Below are 19631 nucleotides of genomic sequence, written 5' to 3' on the forward strand. Positions count from 1 at the left end.
GGTAAAGAGACAGAGGTTTTACTTGTCTGCACACAGCATTACACTAACAACCTCAAAATTAATGGTGTGTTGTTTAAAAAAAGAAAAAAAAAGTCAGGCTTATATGCCTCTAAACCACCGTGAAATCTCAGAACCGAAGACCTATTCACACTTCTCTGTCTAACATCTTAATTTGTTTTGATTTTTTCCATGCAAGGTTTCTGTTGATTTAAAACTACTGATGAAGACAATCTTGTTCAGAACTTCATCAGCTGGTCAGCTTAAACTAACATCTGACACTTTATTTGCTTTGTCTTCACTTATATTTCTTAAATTTTGTTAAGGACAATTACGTTTGCACTCACCTCTTTTACAACACTGTATGCTTTGGCAACACCTTCCCGTAGATCTACTGGCTGATGTGCCAAACGATGTCGAGGGAATCGTTTGATCTTTTTTGTTTCAATAAAAGTTGGCCCAGGTGATACCATGTCATATGCTGTTTCTGCAGCCACCTGATAATCAGGAACAGAAGCAAAACAAACAAGAAGTCTTATTTCAGCATCAGATCCCATATTTAAACTACTTGTAGGGAAATATAATTGAAATAAAATTATTTTGAATACTACAAATAATAGTCATTTACATCAGATTAAAGTTTTGTACTACAGTAACTTCTAGAATGGGGGCAGCTTTAATTGCAGAAACTTCAGAAATGAAACAACAAATACTGAAGGTTTGGTAGTTCCCTCCCTACTCTCCCAAATGTTGCTGCTTCAAAAGCATCTTCTAACCTGCAGAAAACGTTCGAGATGAAACTAAACTAAATCATTTGAACAATGATATGCTTTCCTATATGCAAACAAGTTTGGTCACAATAACCCCAGGCAACCCTACAGGCTTGGGGAAGAGTGGCTGGAAAGCTGCCTGATGGAAAGGGACGTTGGTGTGCTGATGGACAGTCGGCTGAATATGAGCCAGCAGTGTGCCCAGGTGGCCAAGAAGGCCAATAGCATCCTGGCTTGTATCAGGAATGGTGTGGCAAGCAGGACTAGGGAAGTAATCCTGCCCCTGTGCTCGGCACTGGCGAGGCCCCACCTTGAGTACTGTGTTCAGTTTTGGGCACCTCAATACAGAAAGGACATGGAGGTGCTGGAGCAGGTCCAAAGAAGGGCAACAAGGCTTGTGAAAGGCTTGGAGAATATGCCCTATGAAGAGAGACTAAAGGAACTGGGGCTGTTTAGTCTGGGGAAGAGGAGGCTGAGGGGAGACCTTATTGCTCTCTTCGAATATCTGAAAGGCGACTGCAGTGGGAGCAGGGTTGGTCTCTCCTCACTGGTGACAGGAAAAGGGGAAATGGCCTCAAATTGTGCCAGGGGAGGTTTAGGTTGGATATCAGGAAAAACTTCTTGATAGAAAAGGTTGTTAAGCACTGGAACAGGCTCCCCAGGGAGTGGTTGAATCACCATCCCTGAATGTGTTTAAAAACCTTTTGGATGTGGTGCTCAGGGACATGATTTAGTGCTGGGTTGTTAGAGTCAGGGTAGTATGGTTAGGTTGTGATTGGACTTGATGATCTTGAAGGTCTTTTCCAACCTGAGCAATTCTATGATTCTATGATTCATGAATAATATCAGTTTCTGGCTAAGAGTGTTCACACATGGGCACATAGACAATCTTTGCAAAATTAGGTGGTAAAAACATACTATCATTAGGTATTTAACATTAAGGAACATAAATTTGTTACCACTTTAAACCACGAGTAGAGTTACTGCCTATTACTCTTTCTTCCTCTTCAATGAATAAGCACAGAAAACATTTTCAAAAAATTTTCAGGACCTATTACTGGAGGAAACATATGTGCAAGACCTTTCTTAACATCAGAGATGTTTTTAGTGCAGCTGAATATTTTACTGGTTGATCTCTGCAATGTAATACATACAAGGGATTCTAAGAAACACGTAACAGTCTGGGTGCTGGGCAATATTTTAATATAATTTTCTAGATGTTTCATTTGATGAAACCATTCTTATCTACTAGACTAGCACAATCTTTGCCTAATCTCTGCTCTCCTATTTGTACATGAAGATATTTGCTTAACATAAGGCACTTACTAGTAGCACTTCTCACTTATGCTTAACTTTAGATGCAATACACTATACCTGTATTGTCTGAACCATTCTGTTTGTTAGCTCCAAGGCTGCCATTGCAGTTGAAGTACCAAAAGATGCTGCTCCCCTTTGAAAGCCTCTTACAATACGGCCGTCCTTTCGGTACTGCTCAATTGGTAACCACACCAAGTCTTTCAGACCTTGAACTGAAATGAAGGAAGAACACCAGAGTTACTAAGTTCTCAGCAGCCTTGAAAGGAAGTAGAAACAAGAATTACCACTGTTTTGTTTTCATAAAACAACAACAAAACAAAAACAAAACAATGAAAAGAAGAAGAGGAAAAGAAAACAACAGTGCCACTGTGTGCCTGAATAGAAATTAGAATTAGCTTACCTAACTGCACTAGTGAATGCATAGGTCCTACTCCTCCCAAAATTCCTGGCAGCTGGTTTTTCTTTATATCATTAAGCCATTCACTGATGGCATAGGAAAACAATTTATCGACACCTAATAAACTGAAGTAAATAAAATAATTAATATTCTTTTAAAAAACAAAGAATTCCTGTTAAAATAAATGAATTATTCATTGAAGTAAGCAAAGATGTCCTTTAAACAAGAGGGAAGCCAATTTCAAGTGTCATCTTTTGTTGCCTTTGGCTAACAAAAGTGTCTCATGTGCCTCATAAAAGGAAAGTTCAAAACTGTATAACAATATCCAGTTCAATACACAAAATTAAAGAGCGTAGCATCAAGAACAGCACATATATTAAGTAGTTTCCTGAAAAATATATGTTCTTGTTTCACTATCCATTTATAAATATTTCTCAATTATAGTTTTTGTATAATTCAAAAAGCAATTGACCATAAATTGTTTTAGGCCGACTCAAAATTAAACACTCACCATAAATATAGAATTTTAGAAATGTATGTTATCAGAGAATTTGCTTTTTGCTTGCTATACTCAATTATTCATTGTAAACACATCCAATTTGGAATACTGACGTTTGCTAAAATTTAATTAACTTACCCATGTCGGTAACAAAGTCTCTTCAGCTTTAATTCTGAGCAGTTTAACTGTGCAAGCCCAATAAGAATCCCAGCTAGCGTCCCCTGTAAGTGAAATGTTTTGTTACCACAAGAATTCACCCATCAGCACTACCTGTACAAGAGAGAATTTCAGCATCTTAATTCTTTTTGAAGGTATTTCTTCCTGAATTGATTCTCCCACCAAAACCCACATGCCACTAGTTATAGTGGCGAATACAAATTGCATGTTCAGTTGATTTGCAATTTATATGAAAACTTGCAAAAAGATAAAATCTGGCTTAATCAGCTACTCTAAGGAAAATACAAAGAGGACTCCTTCAGAAATACTGAGATAGAATAAATAATGGAAACATAGCTCTGGCATTACTCTGTTCTAGGCATCATAAAGCAGCTATTTCAAGTTACAGCCTCTTTGACAGTATTGCTGGTTCAAAAAGTTGCTGCTTTTGCTTGTCTGTTTTCTTACTGATTTGCCATGACAGAACAAAAATCTGGCTTTGCAAACAGGCTTTTCTGAAGTCGGCTCTACAAATCCAATATGATAACTAATAAAAACAATTTGATAACTAATATTTTAAAAAGAAATATGAGCAATTTCATTTTAAATCCATACCAGGTTCTGACATAGCCAATGAAGCCCATACATTGCAAAGGACAGAAACCAGAAGAAAGATATTCTGGCATTAAGAAGAAAGACAATGTGTGATTGTGGTATCATTTTTTGAGGGCCACCACGGTTATGTAGAAGACTTCTAGCCAGTCACCGAGCTTAAAAATATGACTTTCAAGTCTCATTCTGCATTAATCATACCTGGAAGAGCTACTTCTCAGTTTTCAGATTAAGAGTGAAACAAGATCAAGACTAAGCTTTATTGAAACTGCAAGAAAAAGGAGCTCAGGATTCCATCAATGAATGGGGAACAAAAAAAAATATATAGCCCAAATCTTATGAGAAAGAAAACAAAACAAAACTTTTTGTCCCACAGAATCAACATTATACACAAACCTGATCCATTGATACATGTTTGCCATGGTAATCAAGCCGTATTGGAACTTCTGATGTAAAACGAAATTCCCTAAGACATAGAGAGGAAATTTTTAGGTTAGGAACATAAATAAGATTATCCTATCAAAAAGAAACATATGGTTTCCCATTCTCCCAGAATAGAATGTCATACCTCTTTCTGTAAACCACAAGTCCTCTAGACACCATGATAGTTCTTAAGTATTGTAGAATAAGCGTACAAACTGCAAATTCAGCTTTTCTTGGTTTATTACCGTTTTGACAAAGTTAGTATTTACAGTAATTGTCACAATCCTGCAGAAGTGCTACTAATCCTGAGCACGAACATCTTCCCTCAATTTTCACAGAATGAATTTTGCTGAGAAGGAAAACATACTGCAAATGATGGGACTTAATTAAAAATTTTTTTGGTGATATATGTGATAAAACAGAACCACAGCCATTCTCTCGTAATTTGGCTCTGCCCTGCTTATCAAAACAAACATCTTTACTTACAGTCTGAACACATAATGAAAAAAAAAAGCTTCTGCATAACAAGCTGCAATTTTTGTAATCAATTCTCAGTCAGGAACAGTCAGAGTTTCTCTTGTGGTATTTCAGTCTCATCCCTCTCCTACAGTTCCTTTTCTCTTATGTACTTTCCTTCAAGTACTCTCATCTCTATTTATATTACTTCTAATTTACATCGTCAGGGTACAAAGACTGCTCTTCTTATACATCTGCAAAACATATTACTGGTTTTGTACATGGCACAGCTTTAATTCATTTTCTTATCCTGTGCATAGTAGTTCGCAAAAGTTTGTAATAAATTTATTAGTTACTTTCCAATTATGGAAACAAATACATTTGATTTCTCTTATCAGTGAATAAATAACCACCAGCACAACCGCACTTAAGATACATAAGTTTATCATCATACTTCCTTAAAACAATCAGTAAAATAGCTGTGTGTCTCTAGAAATTTTTTAACTAAAACTTACCTGAAAAATACTGGCTGATCACTGTATGATGTTACTTCTTGTGAGAAACGATGATCATCCCCATTAATGACATCCATAGAATCAATGCTACCATTTTCACTTGTTTGCTTGTGCGATGAGAAAGAAATGACCGGACTTGGGTCCTTAAGGCTGCTGGAATACCTGGGCAAACTACACGTAACTTCAGCACCAGGAGACTTTTTAACTAAGATGATAAAAGATTATACACAGTAAATAGACTCATATTTTTCCATACAGATTACAAAAAAGACTATTTATAGAACTACCTTAACCCTTTAACTACTAATATAATGTAATTACATTAATTAGTAGTTAAATTAATGTACTAATTAAAAGTACTAATTACATTATGTTAGTACTTATAAAAGTTACTAGCTGGACAACAGTTACATTCTCTCAGACAATAACTTAGCTATCATTAGAAATCATTGTAAGAAGCTTAAGTTGAGGTTTATGCATGAGCAAAAATAATCCATCCAATCTGAGTAAGAACACTGCATGGTACTTCAATACTTAGGCATTTCAGTATGATGTCTCAACTAAAATAAGTAAATCATAGCTGCTAACAAACTCACACATATAGTTAACAGAGAAAATGTGCATTTCAATATGTTTTTTTGCATTAGATGTTTATTTGAAGTATTGATTTAACTGTATATATACATTGTATTGCTTAGCTATAAACTCGACCTCTGTTTCTTCCCCAAGGGTTACACAACCTCAAGCTGTTAGACAGACATATTAATTTATCCAAGAAGTATGAAATAATGTATTTGTTTTATCAAACAATAACTCTCAATTATTATGTATACACATTGCTCAATTTTTTCAGAAGTTCTTATTAAACATGCTTTAATTTTAGTAAAGTATTTTACACAGCGGAGCTCCCAAATGCTGAAAATCCTTGTTGGTGTATACGAAACAAAACCAAAAATAACTTTTTAGAAAGAATAAACTGGGTAAGTACTAATATTGATTTTTTTGGTCAATATCATAACTTATTTTATATACGAGACTCATGTATCCATAGATATGTACACACATTAAAAGAGAAAGAACACATTCACGTTAGATATTTTGAAGTTTACCTTCAGGATCTGGAGTAACTAAGAGTTCTACTTCCGCAGAGAGGCTAGTGAAAAAGTCCTTCAGGAAAAACAAGGCATCCTGGTGTCAACAAGAAAACACAATCAGGTTTAAAAACAACAACAAACACCCCTCAATTCTCTTAGAACAACAACAACAAAAAACACAACCATACAATTACAGTTTTTTTTCTCTCTATAAGTATGAAACAAACCTTTCTCATTGCGGAGCCTTTTTCAGAACCCAAGTGTTTTAATGGCTATAAACCTTTCTCTGATTTCCAGTAAAAGCGTATTAAAATTTATTTCATATTCATTTCTACTAATGCAGCCAATGTCAGAGGTATCATTCTGGATCATATCTCACCACTGCTTCACTAAAAGCCATTAATACCTCCGCTGTTGCTTAATGTCTCGTTAACGTCTTCAGTTTGCTTTTTTGAAAGATGCATCACACTGTTGTCTTGTTCATCATGTAATAAATGACATCTGGGCTTTTTTTTTTTTTTTTCTTTTGACTCTTTTTTGTTGTTGTTGTTCGTTTTTTTTTGTTTGTTTGTTTTTAACTTATCACTACACAACTTTAATAATAACAAAAATTTCTAACTTGATTGCATGCAACTCCCTACTTCCAGGAAAGCGGTCGTTTATTTTACAGAGGTCATAAAGGTGAATTTGGTTATCTTACAAAAGACAAATATTAAAGCTATTAAGAGTGAACATATTACCTCACTGGATGGCAATATTTCCATACATTTTGCTATAGAAAATTATTACAAACTATACAGTTGGCTGTTGGACTAGACTATCTTACAGGTTTTTTCCAACCTTAATGATACAGACTAGAATTTTTTCTATGAGTAAAAGGAAAATCTGCTCTCTAACTTGAACTGAGGAAAGGTAGGTGGGGAATTCCTAATTGTGCTCTTGGAGAAACATCCTTTTGCAGATGTTCAATTAAGCAAGAAATTCCTCAACAAAAAGTAATACCTACACTTGAAATTCAAATGCATAAAGATATGTATCATCCTTACTGGCACAGAAAACAAAAACGTTTCTGTTGTGTATGAAAAATACTTTGTACAAAGGCTTGCCAGTGAATATAGAACAATTTCTACTGTTTCTGTTCCTCATGCCACTGCTGGCAATAACGAAACTAAAGGATTCACGGTATATCAGCAGTTCTCAAGTGTCAAGTGCCCTCAACTAAAATGCTACTACTAGCTTCCGGTTTCATGATTAACATTCTTCCATTAAAACCAACAAAACTACATCATTAGCAAACAAAGCAAGATTGCATAAGCATTATGCTTTTTAGACATCACTGCTTCAAAACACGTGAAAATCAGAAATTGCAGAAGATAAACTGGTAGTCTTGAGAAAATAGCCACCTATATAATTTCTAAATTAAAAAAAAACAAACGCTAGTCATCTTAATAGCTATAGCACAAGGTAAGTTCCAACAGGCACATCAACAGAAAGTGTGACCCTGACCTGAATGACTGTAATTAGAAGTTACCAAATGTGTGATAACAACTCCATAAAACCAGGTGTAAGGGTCACATGTAACAGAGGAAACAAAAGTATCAATCGATCAGTCTTTTTGCATTTGCACAACCAACCTGGTCAATATTGAGGCGAAGTGGCATTAATGAAACGCGTAAGCAACATTCCTGCGGGGATCTGCCAGACTCCGGACGGACATGTAACGCTTTAACTGTTAACTGAGGAATAACAAGGTAAATAAGAAGTAGTAACCTTCACAATTATTAAATCTCAGAACACTAACTAGGACAAGTGTTTACTGTTAAAGCTCTACAGTAATTTGATTTAACGTGCCATTTATAAACCTAGTGTTGAGTAATTACTTCAATTTCATTTTTTAGCAAAGTTAACAATAAGAAAATTTTAAAATATTTATAGCTTATTAAAACAGTAAGACTAGAATATATCAACTACAACTCTGTATGTGTAGCGAAGTCTAAGAAAACACACAGAAGTAGATGCTTGTTCAGAATAAAAATCTGAGAGCTACTAATGTAGTCCTGTACATGTACCTTCTAAAAAAAAAAAAAAGGAAAATTAATCTGATATACTAATATTTACAGTGACTTTTTAGTGAGTTTTAATATTCATGAGGAGTCAAGCAAAATAACAGTAATAATTTAAATGACTTCCATTGCTCCATGACCTCACTCATATTTCTCCTTCTGCAAGACTAATAACTGCATGCAACTTCCACAAAGATAGTTCAGCCTCTGTAGTTACAAATGAATGAAAATATTCCATAGAAGTACCATGTTTGAATGCGCTTTTCTGGGCATCTCCTTACTACAGTATAGATAAAGAAACTTATTCATCTGTGATGTAGCTAAGCGATCTCTAATCTCCAAGTCTTGAACAATAAAAATCTGCCGTGACACTGGCTGTTCCAACAGACCGGATTCACCTTCTGTACCACTTTGGGGGTATACTTCATGCTGGAATTTCACCTATTAAAACATGAAAGAAAACAGCACAATCAGTTTCAGTAATAAACAAGTTTTAAAAAACAGAATATTACTAATAACAAATAGACAAAAAAAACACCACAACAAATTCATCCTTAAGAAATCCTAAAAACTCAGTCCACTGTTTTAAATTGTTGTGCACCTAATAATATAAAGCTTTCAATTTGTATTTGTGTACATATTCGTATTTTAGGATGCAAATTCAAGCCAGGTCAAATAGTAAGCGGTATAAAACGAAGATCATGTTTTGCTTTTCAGTTTAGTATGGACTCCATCCTTTTGCTTTATCTTCTCTTCCTTCTAGTATATTGAAGTGCATACCATGCAAGCTAGCAATTCTTGAAACCTATACCTTCCACACTTTGGAATGTTTCTTCCCTGTTAAACAGACTTCTGAAGTAGCTTCCTCCAGTCTCAATTTCGTTTTTAATTACCCATGTTATCCATGTTTAATTATCCATGTTAGTCCAGATAAACTGTAATGACTTACCCTTCTTAAATTCTAAGTAGTTCTGAATTTCTTTTTCTTCACCTCTCGATACACGATTCTCAATCAAAAACCTGTGGCTACCTACAAATCATGACCTGTCTTAAGTCCCATCCTTTTCTGCAAGCTGAACAGTGTACTGAGATTTTAAGAAATACTGAATTAAGTGCCCTGTACTGAAGATACACGTAATAAATCTTGAGATGAAAAATATAACTTGGTCATAAATACCAATAAGAAACTTCTTGGTTTTGATTGTAGTTTCTTCTCTTCGAGTTCTTTTTTTTTTTAAGTATTATTATGCAGCCTCATATAAAATTGAAAAGTACAAACAATAAAACAGAACCCCATGTCTGAGTACTAATATCAAATATCTACTCATTAAACACCTGCAAGTTAAGGGATGTACTTCCACATGAGGAATACTAAACTCTTCCTGTTTCCCTCTTTTCTATTGCAATGCCATGTTCTGCCTAAAAAAGGCTAAAATCAGCATCAGGTATTTCTGGTAAATTTTAAGTGGCAATGTAATAAATTTTAAGTTGCAGAAGCACCCACAGATTTTAAATGGCATTTAGATTTATGTAGTACCTTCCAACTTCATAGAAGTGTTTGAAAAAAGCTTATTTAAAAGTTTTTGCTATGATTCATTAAACATGAGATTTGGTTAACTCTTTGTCAATACTCTCCACAGCATCTGAATCATGCACCTAGTTTCTAAGTACAGCCTTCAGAACAACAGCAATATAATTATTCCTGAAGGGTGATAAATAATGTTGTGGGAAACACAGCAATAATGTTATAACTGGATGTTATTTAAAACCCAGTTATCAACAGATGTCCCACTGGATCTACATATCAACTATTTCGCTAAATATTTAATCTCATAATAGGTGTACCAATTCAGAGGACAACTGAGGGCAAAAAAATAGAGCAGTTGTACAACACAGTGAAAACATCTTTTAAGCCTATTATATTAAGTATCCTCCATCTTTAGGAACATATTCAGTCACCAACTAAGCTATACTCAGCCAGAACAACAAACACATTTCTTGTTAACCAATTCTAAATCTACCACTATTGAGGGAATTGCTTAGATGTAGACAGATGCTACTAGAAGATAGCCTACTCAACTGAAATGGAAAGCTGATATTAAACCAGTACAGCATGTAACGATATTTTCAAAGTCACAGTTGAAGATTTTTGTCATTCACCTTGCTTAACTGTATTTCCATTAGGAAGTCTGGGTTTCTTCCTCTTCCCCCACATGCTGTACCTGTACTCCTTCCATGTCTTGTTGGTGTATGAGAAGGAGAACTATGGGGACTTCTGTGGGGAGAGGGAAAAAAAAAAAGAATTAAAAAAAAACAAACCACTTTTCTCAACTAATTTAAAGCCATTTCACTGTGAATAAAGACTGGAAGTTGAGTTAACGTTAACCAAAAAACTCCTTCTTTCTATCAGTAAGTAACACATACTGAAATGGAACGCCAGGTGTATGTTTCCCACCAAATTAACTTTCATAAAACTTTCATTAATTTTGACCATGATAACATTAATTCCTCTTTAGCTTACAAGAGGCCCTTCAAACCAGACCCTAGACACTACAGCAGTAGTCCCTTATGCCCCTTAAGATCAATCTGTTTAGGAAATTTAATTTTTCATGTAACACTTAAAAGCAAAATCATTCCTACATTCTCAAAATCAATTAATAAGCAAAATGCCGTAACAAAAATAAAGATTGTTCAGCTTAAGACATCGGAAAAATATACTGAGCTAAACTGAGTAAGCACATTTCTTGTGTGGAAGGAGCAAAAGAGCGAGGGGCCAACTTAAGGTTAATCCCACTATGCAATCTCAAATCAAAGGGAAATAAAGCATTTTAAAATGTTCTGATGTTCAGAACTATGTCAAATACTTACATGAAACTTTTAGCTGGGGATGTTGGTGGTGCAGTCCCAAAATCCCTTCCACCATAAAGATGCCAAATAAGGGAGATTTCCTTCACAACGTAGCGTACCAGAGGAACAGGAAAATTAAGCGGAGCTTTGCTTGCATCTGTTTTTTTCACGGGTTGGCTGAAATGATTTTCCCTTATGAAAATTGCGTCATCAACCAGTTTTTTTATTATTGGTTCTTCTTCTTTCTCCTAAAAATGTACATAAAAATACATAATATTGAGAAAGTAAAATATGCATTCCTTACTAAGATGCTTAATTTCCTATGAAAAGAGACTGTTCTACACTGTTTTCCAAAGCTTATACAACATAGGTTCGGTTTAGGAATGGTATGTATAAAGTAACAAAAACAAAAAGCACATAAGAATAAATTAGATGCTGATACAAGTTAAGAATGAAGAATTCCAGACTGAAAACAAAACAAAACAATCTGAGGTAAGGACACCGCATACTCCACATGTACATGACAAACACAGGTCTGCTACATGAACATTACTGGAAACAGACAAGTTCAAAGATAACTGGGCAAATACTACTGATCAGGAATCCAAAACTAGTTCTGTTTACTAAATGATCATGAATAAAATGTATATGCTGCCAATATACTTTAACATAGCATTCAGATCACAGTACAGCTGCATTTTGCTGAGATATAGAAAAACTTCCTATATTTAAAAATAGCTGCATTATTCCCAATGACAACAATGCATGGACTTCTTTCACACAGAGATTATTTATGTGCACAAAACCTTCCCTCTGTTTACATATGGATCATATGGTTTTATTTATTTATTTTTAAGTAATTCTCAAAACTTCTTACAGAAACAGCAGCTTTGGGTGCAAAAAGAATGCAGAAATCATCACTTTCTGCAGGAACATCTCCCATGGTTTCATTTATCATGTGATGAGTGAATGAAGTGTAAGTGGGACTCGGATCTTGTGAGACATTTCCACTCTCATCTGGGAACAGGAAGAGATCTGAGCAAGATGGTTCCTGAGTTTGAGATCTGTCATCCAAAACTCCTGGGAGAAAAAACATGCTTCAGTGGAAAACTCTTTACAAAGTATGAACAAAATAACACAGTATTTAAGTGAAACTTGTTACTTTAATTACATTATCAAGAGAAGCTGACAGAAGTTGGAAGAGACATTTTCAAAAAATTAGTCTACTATACAATTCAAACAATTACAATATATTCATAAGTAGTTACTAGTAGAGATGTTTCAAGAACAAAAAGATAAAACGTTCACAAAATATCATACAGATACAAAACATCTTCCCATTCCAGTAATAAGATGACAGTATCAATAACTTTCAGTATCACACCAATAGTTTACCTTCACCTGTGGAAATAAATATTATCACTACTTGCAGTACAAAATCCTTAGCCAAATTAAACCTGGATTTAGCTGTAATCAGGATGCAGAAGCCATAATCCTGTGTTTAAATCAATTACCTTGTTCTGTCTGCTAATTAAAAGATTTCGTCATGGCTCCAAGTTTTGTCTGTGACTTGAAAGTGTACCATCCTCCTGGTCTACCTTTGTATATAGAATAGTGGTTTTTGATTCCTCCACACCACAGAATGCACACGAACTTACATCCATGCTAACTTACTTTGACAATCAGGGGTCTTTGATAGAGATGCACAAAATTTGATACCTTCCCTGCTGCTGCCAGTATTTAAATAATGTGTATCTCACTATGATCTTGAACTACTTTTGTATTATTAATAGCAAGAACTTAGTACTTGATAGTGAGAAAACTTCAGACATGACAGGTGTGCTCCAATGATTTCTGCAGTATCTCAATACACACAAAACTTTTGATCCCACTGTCCTTAGAGAAAGGTTGCACTTCATGTGTAGTTATGACTCCAATAGATTCTTACCATTAGGCTCTGTCTTCACAGCAGAAGTCTGATGAGTCTCAATTTCCTCCATAGCATCACTCATCAAATCCCGTAAAATCTGTTGCTCTGACTCAGCGAGCAGTGGTCCATGTGAAGAGGACTGGCTAAAGGTCTCTACCTATAGGCGATGAACTACATATAGTTATATCTTAAAAACAACAGCAACATCATGCTAAATAAGATTTTGCTAGCATGTCCTGAAACACCGCAGTTAAACTTATTTATAAAGTTGTCTGACTTCTAATAAATCAACTGAGATAGAACTATGAGCTAGATGATTCATAAAACAGAACAAAAAACTATGACTTGCGATACTTACATCATTAGAACACTCTGACATCTCATATATGCCCTAGAATTTTTATTTTTTTATTACATATGAATATAGTACACTAAGTGAACAGCAGAAAATATTTACAACTTTCAAGTAGTGATCAAGGCAGAAAAAAATAAGAGCAAAGGGAACACTTTACTCTCAAATATTTTTTGAGTCAGACACAAGCTAATTTTTTTTGCAATATTTCTTATGTTCTTTGGAGACAGAATGTAGATATCAAAACTAAAACAGATTACCAGGAAGCGTACAGTTAGTTACATCAATGTTATTTTGTGATTTTATACCTTCATTTTTGGCTTGTTAACTCCACATTTAATCTCTGTTTTACTTGGAGGATGCAAATCACCATAACTTGCAATATACTGTATAAGATTCATTAGTGCAGCACATGAATCTGAGCAGGTGCGAATATGGATTACATCACTGGAACAGTGCAGCTCAAAACGTGGTTTAGTCTGGATAACAAGAAGACACACTTAAGAGTACTCTTAAAACCAATCTGAAGTTCCATAAAAATAGCTTCTATACACAGATATTTTATAATTAGTTAACTAGTCAAACAGAACTAAAAAAAAAGTACACACAAACTTAAAAAAAAGCCTATTTGATTCTAAATATAATAAAGTAATTTATAAAACTCAAATCAGTCCTGAATATTTTAGATTTTATTTGTGGTTAAATACTTACTCTTTCCTCATCTGAATCAGATTTTACTGTTGTAATAGTTAGTTCCAGCAGTCCCATATCCATAACACGAACATAATCTGAAAGACAATGTGTAAAAAATTAAAAAAAATATATGAAAAGAACAAGTATCTTCCATTTTTATTTTTAGTTGTTAAAAGTATAAAAAGGAATCATTTTGCCAAAACTTTTTTCCAGTACCTCACCTCTAGAAACACTGTGTGCAGTGTAATCTGTAAGAAATTCATCCTTATCCTGTCCACACAAGTCAGAGCAAGAGGCACACAGAAACTGGATGACTAAGCATCCTAGGTGCTTACTGTTGAAGTAGCAGACATTTTAATACCATACCTGTCTTTCAGTACCAAGAATAACTTACTTCTCCATTTTTTTTTTAACACCATAGGCATGCCTTTATTCTGTCCTTCACTAGAGATCTCTCAACTAAGCTAAATACACTCATCTGTGGGCACAGCGCTTCATCACTTCTCCAATTCATTTTTGCATATTGCTTCAAGTTTCTCAATCCTAACAGTTGTTACTCTACAAAACAGAGTAGAATAGCTGATACTTTTCTGAAAAGACTACCTAGAATTCCAAGCCATACAACAACTTTCAAGTTCAACTACTGAGAACGTGTAACTCATGACAAGAGCTTCCCTGACATGCCTCTGCAACTACAAATCTAAACTAGAACACTCATGTTTCCATCAGTACTGAACTACTCATTTCATATCGAACTAGCCACTACTCATCTTCTCAGGCCTTCAATAATCTTTATATTTGCTGAATATTCTTGTAAGGCTTTATGAGAAATTCAGCAACTGATCAAATCCTTACCTCTGTGGAGGTTTACCATAACAGTGTTGCACTTGTCAGACAGATGCAAAGCAGCTTCATCAAAAATTACCCTAGAACATCAGTATACCAAAACAAACAAACAAAAAACACTAGATGAAATAAACACAACAAAGAAATGCTACAAAATTCAGCATGCATGGAAAAGAAACAATATTTATTACAAAAAAATATATCCTAATTCCAAACTCTTCTCCTTCACTTCTCATAATTTCCAAATCTGACAGTTAACTCTGTAACGTGAACCTAATGACTGCAAGATTCATTCACTATCACTAATTATTTCAATTTATAAATTTGGTCCTTCCTAAAACAAACAACAACAAAAAAAACATGTTGACGTATAGAATTATTAGAATAATACTTTTTTTTTTTTTTTTAAAGTACAGTAAGAACAAATATTTGTTTCAAAGATCATCTAGCAGGTATTACCAATAGAAATTAGCAACCTGGCAGATGTTTCTCATCAGAACATCCATGTGCTTAAAGGTCCTTACATACACGTTCTGATACGAATATTCAAAGAACATATATTCAAATAGTTGCATTGTTCTCAACGTACTGAAGATGGTCAATAATCCCTAAATATTTTGTTAATTAGTATTTACATATAATAAATATTGATGAAATCTTGAAGTGCTGGTAATTAAGAAAATGCAGTTTTGTTTTTCCAGCTTTCAACTTAATATAAAAACTGCAGAATTGATGGTTGTTAATGAAAGCAATCCAACAAAAAGAGTAATGTATTTAGCCTAATAAAAAAGAATGATTACACATCAACAAAGTATATTTCAAAGACATATTTCACCAGTGTGATCGTTTATACACTGTGAATGCTTCATAGATCAAATAGCAAACAGCCATTACAAGTTTCACAGAAGCTCCGATGTTTCGCAAGCACTTAAATTTATACCTGAGAGTAGAATAGGATTTATCTACTGCAACGCTGCTGGAAATGCTGAAAGTTTCAACAGTAAGTAGAGATCTGACTGGCAAAAACAAGGGCCTAGCAACAAACAGAAGATTATTTTTTTAAATTAAAAATTGTTGGTTATTATATAAAATGTGCATTATGTAATAACAAATAATTTTTATTTGTTATTGATAAATTTTTACTTTATATATTCATATATTTAGAAGCAACTAAATCTTCCCCGTGTTAGGCAAGTGCTTATCTTACTTTAGATTGCTTACAGTTTACCATATTTATATTAAGCACTAATGTTGTTTCAAAACCAATAAAAATAAACGTTATTAACAATACGCAAACTAGAATGTTTAAAACGAATAAATATATTGCTGCAGTGCCACCAAACGACATAGACTTGCATCTTATTTACCTGTAATCAAGAGCACAACTCCATAGATGCACGTGAAAAGTTGTAACTGTAGCTGGAGGATTATATCCCAAAACAGGCTCATCAGAAATATTCAAGAAATATAATATCTAAAAATCATAAATATATCATTATAATATTTCAGCACCTGCTAATTTAACAAACAATAATGCATTCATTAGAAAAGAGAAAGATCTATAACAGGTATGAAAATAAAACATCCAATAACTGGAAGGAACAGGTAGTGAATAAAGCTCAAATATCTGAGAGTGCTTATGTAGTATATGAACACAGGAGAGCAATGAATGTAAACCGGGCAAAAAAAATGCAACAAACAAATTTGTAGACTTAAAGATATGGAAAAGACCAACCCACAGATTCCAAAGTGACTTCCTGTCTAGCTCCTAACAAACCATTTCTAAAACATTACCCAGTCCCATTCATCTGTCTTTGCATTGTTATAATGTTTGTACTTTCATTTAGATACTACAGAGTCAGCAGTAATGTAGACCACGCTGCATAAAATAAATTCCTATCCTCCTCTTTGAGATATCTCAAATTTCTCTCTCAAATCTGTTACGCTCTGAAGGTTTCTCTTTAAAATTCTTTTGAGTAATATGCAAATCAGTGTTACTACTCTATTAGTTATATCCCCTAATTACTCCTATGGCCCAGCCCACCTCCTTCCAGAAAAGATACTCAAGTGCACTTCAGACAACATTAACTGAGCAAAAATTCACTCTGTAAGTAAGCAAGACTATGTAAACAGGGTAAAACAGTAAGACAAAACCTAACAAATGAAAAAGGTTTAGTTTGAAATTTAAAGCAATTGTTAAAATAATGAGACTGAAATTGAAAATGTAGTTGAGAACACTCTACAAATCTGACCTGTTCATGCCAGCTTAGACCTGAAGGCAACACTCTATGTTGAAGGGTGGCTCCCCGTAGCCCAACGGCAACTAGAAATTCCTGTACAAGAAAGCTGCACAAATTAGTTTACATGAAATACATGCAACTGACTGAAACCTAGATTATAAAGTGTTCATCCTTGTTCTCCCAAAATTGACTATAAATTGTCTAAATAGAACTATCTAGAAATGAAAGGACTGGATCAGGAATAAACAAAACAAGAAAATCTGTTTCCTCAAACAGAAACCTTGTTTAATACAGTCTAGTATTTGTTGCAATTGATAGTCTGAAAATTGCTACCAATTTTCTGGTGGTAGTAGGAAGGCTATCCGTTCATTTATTCTGAGATTCATCAGGAATTAAAAGGAGTACAAAACCCATGGAGTCCCATATTACATTGTGTTTAAATCTGAGTCAACTGAGCCACAGTGACATTCTGCTGTTATGCAGATTCCTTCCCTCTCTAGATTACTCTACCAACCTGTTTGTCACCATTATGCTGGCAAACAGGTCATCTTTTAGCCATGCTAATGAATGCTACTGTTGAAGCCAACTCATTTACCAGAGAGCTGCTTCAAACAGGCAAGCAAAGGCTGTGCATTAGACAACACTGTCAGTAAGCTGATCAAAATAACTCATAACTCCTCATATTTGTTTTGCCTAGTTTGACACCAGATTAAAACTCAACCAAGTAAAAACACAAAAAGGTCAGTTGGACAATAAGTATATAATGCGCTCAGCAAAGTAAAGCATCGTAAGTATTACTACATTATGCTGATATGCAAACTTCACAATTCAGCTAAGAGAATCTGATTTTAACAGAATTAAAGGACAAATGGCTTATGAGTCATGGTTTCTTCACCTATAACCCTTGAAACCTGAAATCGAAATGCTGCCATATACACTGACATAAATAAATTTAAAAACACAAACCTTTGTATTGCTCTCTATTTTATCTGATTGGATTTTGACCGCAACGGTCAGCATATTTGGGCAGTCCACTCCCACACCATCTGAAGATGCCCTACTAAGACCATCCTCTTCCGAAAAACAAATAGTAGGTTCTAACCAGTGGGGACGTATTGTGCTGGGCAGACGTACGTCAGATGAAGGGACGGCCCCATCCACCATACCTGCAGAAATTGCATAATGAGTTACACTGTGGTTCAAAGCTGCTACTAATGAAGCATTAAGGAAAATCCTTTTTTTTTCCTTAAGTCTTTAAAATCCTTTCATTACCTCCAACTAAAGTTAGTTAAGTTAGGCAAAACTTAAAAACAAGGTTGAAGCTGAAGTCTTTAACTACAGTTTTGTGAGGGTTTTTTTTGTTTCTTTTTTGTTGTTTCTTTTGTGCCCAGTATCTTTTTAAACTAAATACCTAGTACCATGTACAAGTGTGTACTTTCATAATAAAGAACAAATTGTACAGCTAACGTATATAAGAGGACCACAAAATCTTTAAAGACCAGCAGTTGACAGGAAAAGCTTGAACTAATCTGCTGCATCACTGCAGCATCTCAGGAGCATTACTCACCATTAACAATCACGTGATAGCCTATTGGAGGGGAAAAACTGGGGGGGAAGGGTGGGCATAGCAGCATTTCTTCTCCCGAAAAAATGGAATAATTATCTCCTTCAAATTTAGCTCCCACAGCCACCTCATTCCCAACCCTACCTTGATGATATAAATTGAGGCTGCTAGAATGGAGACAAACATAGTGTCTATCTTCAAAACCTTCATATTTAGTCACGCTGAAAAGCGAACCATTGTTGAATTCCAACCAGAATTCTCCATATTTTCCTTCTAGTGTTTTTCCATCATCCTGCTGAAGGAAGAGCAGAAACGATACGCTAAGTTGGTGCAGTTAGATAGTTCAAACTAACTTGACGCTTGCAACTAACACCTATTTTTCTGTTTGCATTTAGTTATTCTCACGTTGAACTAAGTTTTAAAAATTTGCTAAAACATTACATCACTTTACAGTCTAGTTACATTATAGTACAACAGTAGGAAGACTACAGAGTTATTGTTATATACGCTTGCTCCTACAAGAAGATGGGACATTTTGCATGAAAGTGTCCAACAGCCAAAACAAAAGATCTTTTTACATACAGTGTTTGATTTTATGTTATTTTTCAGCTTCAGTGTCTTACCTTTACATCAGTGAATATTGAAACTAATCCATGCGTGACATTTAGCAGAACAGACAGAAAGCTTTGCGAGTGTTTATTCTGAGAGTCAAGCTTTTTCCTTCTGCGTGAACGATAATTTGGATCAACAGTGGAATAATACTGTAGTGTTTCCTCTTCAGATCCACTCTCGTCATCTAACAGATAAAATAGCAAATGACTAACTTTCTAGTCAACACACATTATGCCAATAACTCATTG

General features: G+C 34.6%; 1 protein-coding gene across 2 annotated transcripts in view; it reads right to left on the reverse strand.

Moving 5' to 3' along the window:
- The window catches only part of ATG2B (autophagy related 2B), a 44221-nt gene that overhangs the window by 3067 nt on the left and 21523 nt on the right, over window positions 1–19631 (reverse strand). The window contains exons 20-41 of one of the 2 annotated variants that reach the window (XM_021401911.1): window positions 19395–19567; window positions 18916–19066; window positions 18174–18373; window positions 17220–17300; window positions 16335–16441; window positions 15908–16000; window positions 14977–15047; window positions 14140–14216; window positions 13737–13907; window positions 13095–13233; window positions 12024–12226; window positions 11168–11394; window positions 10460–10574; window positions 8546–8740; window positions 7871–7972; window positions 6252–6330; window positions 5143–5347; window positions 4145–4214; window positions 3119–3201; window positions 2485–2606; window positions 2142–2296; window positions 345–494 (exon numbers count right to left, since the gene is read on the reverse strand). In XM_021401911.1, the coding sequence (XP_021257586.1) occupies window positions 345–494; window positions 2142–2296; window positions 2485–2606; window positions 3119–3201; window positions 4145–4214; window positions 5143–5347; window positions 6252–6330; window positions 7871–7972; window positions 8546–8740; window positions 10460–10574; window positions 11168–11394; window positions 12024–12226; window positions 13095–13233; window positions 13737–13907; window positions 14140–14216; window positions 14977–15047; window positions 15908–16000; window positions 16335–16441; window positions 17220–17300; window positions 18174–18373; window positions 18916–19066; window positions 19395–19567 (2969 nt within the window). Of the gene's footprint in view, window positions 1–344; window positions 495–2141; window positions 2297–2484; window positions 2607–3118; window positions 3251–4144; window positions 4215–5142; window positions 5348–6251; window positions 6331–7870; window positions 7973–8545; window positions 8741–10459; window positions 10575–11167; window positions 11395–12023; window positions 12227–13094; window positions 13234–13736; window positions 13908–14139; window positions 14217–14976; window positions 15048–15907; window positions 16001–16334; window positions 16442–17219; window positions 17301–18173; window positions 18374–18915; window positions 19067–19394; window positions 19568–19631 lie in introns of those variants that run through there. The other variant, XM_021401912.1, reaches the window with a different exon arrangement.

This window comes from Numida meleagris, chromosome 6 (assembly GCF_002078875.1).
Source record: "Numida meleagris isolate 19003 breed g44 Domestic line chromosome 6, NumMel1.0, whole genome shotgun sequence".
NCBI classification, from domain to species: Eukaryota; Metazoa; Chordata; class Aves; order Galliformes; family Numididae; genus Numida; species Numida meleagris.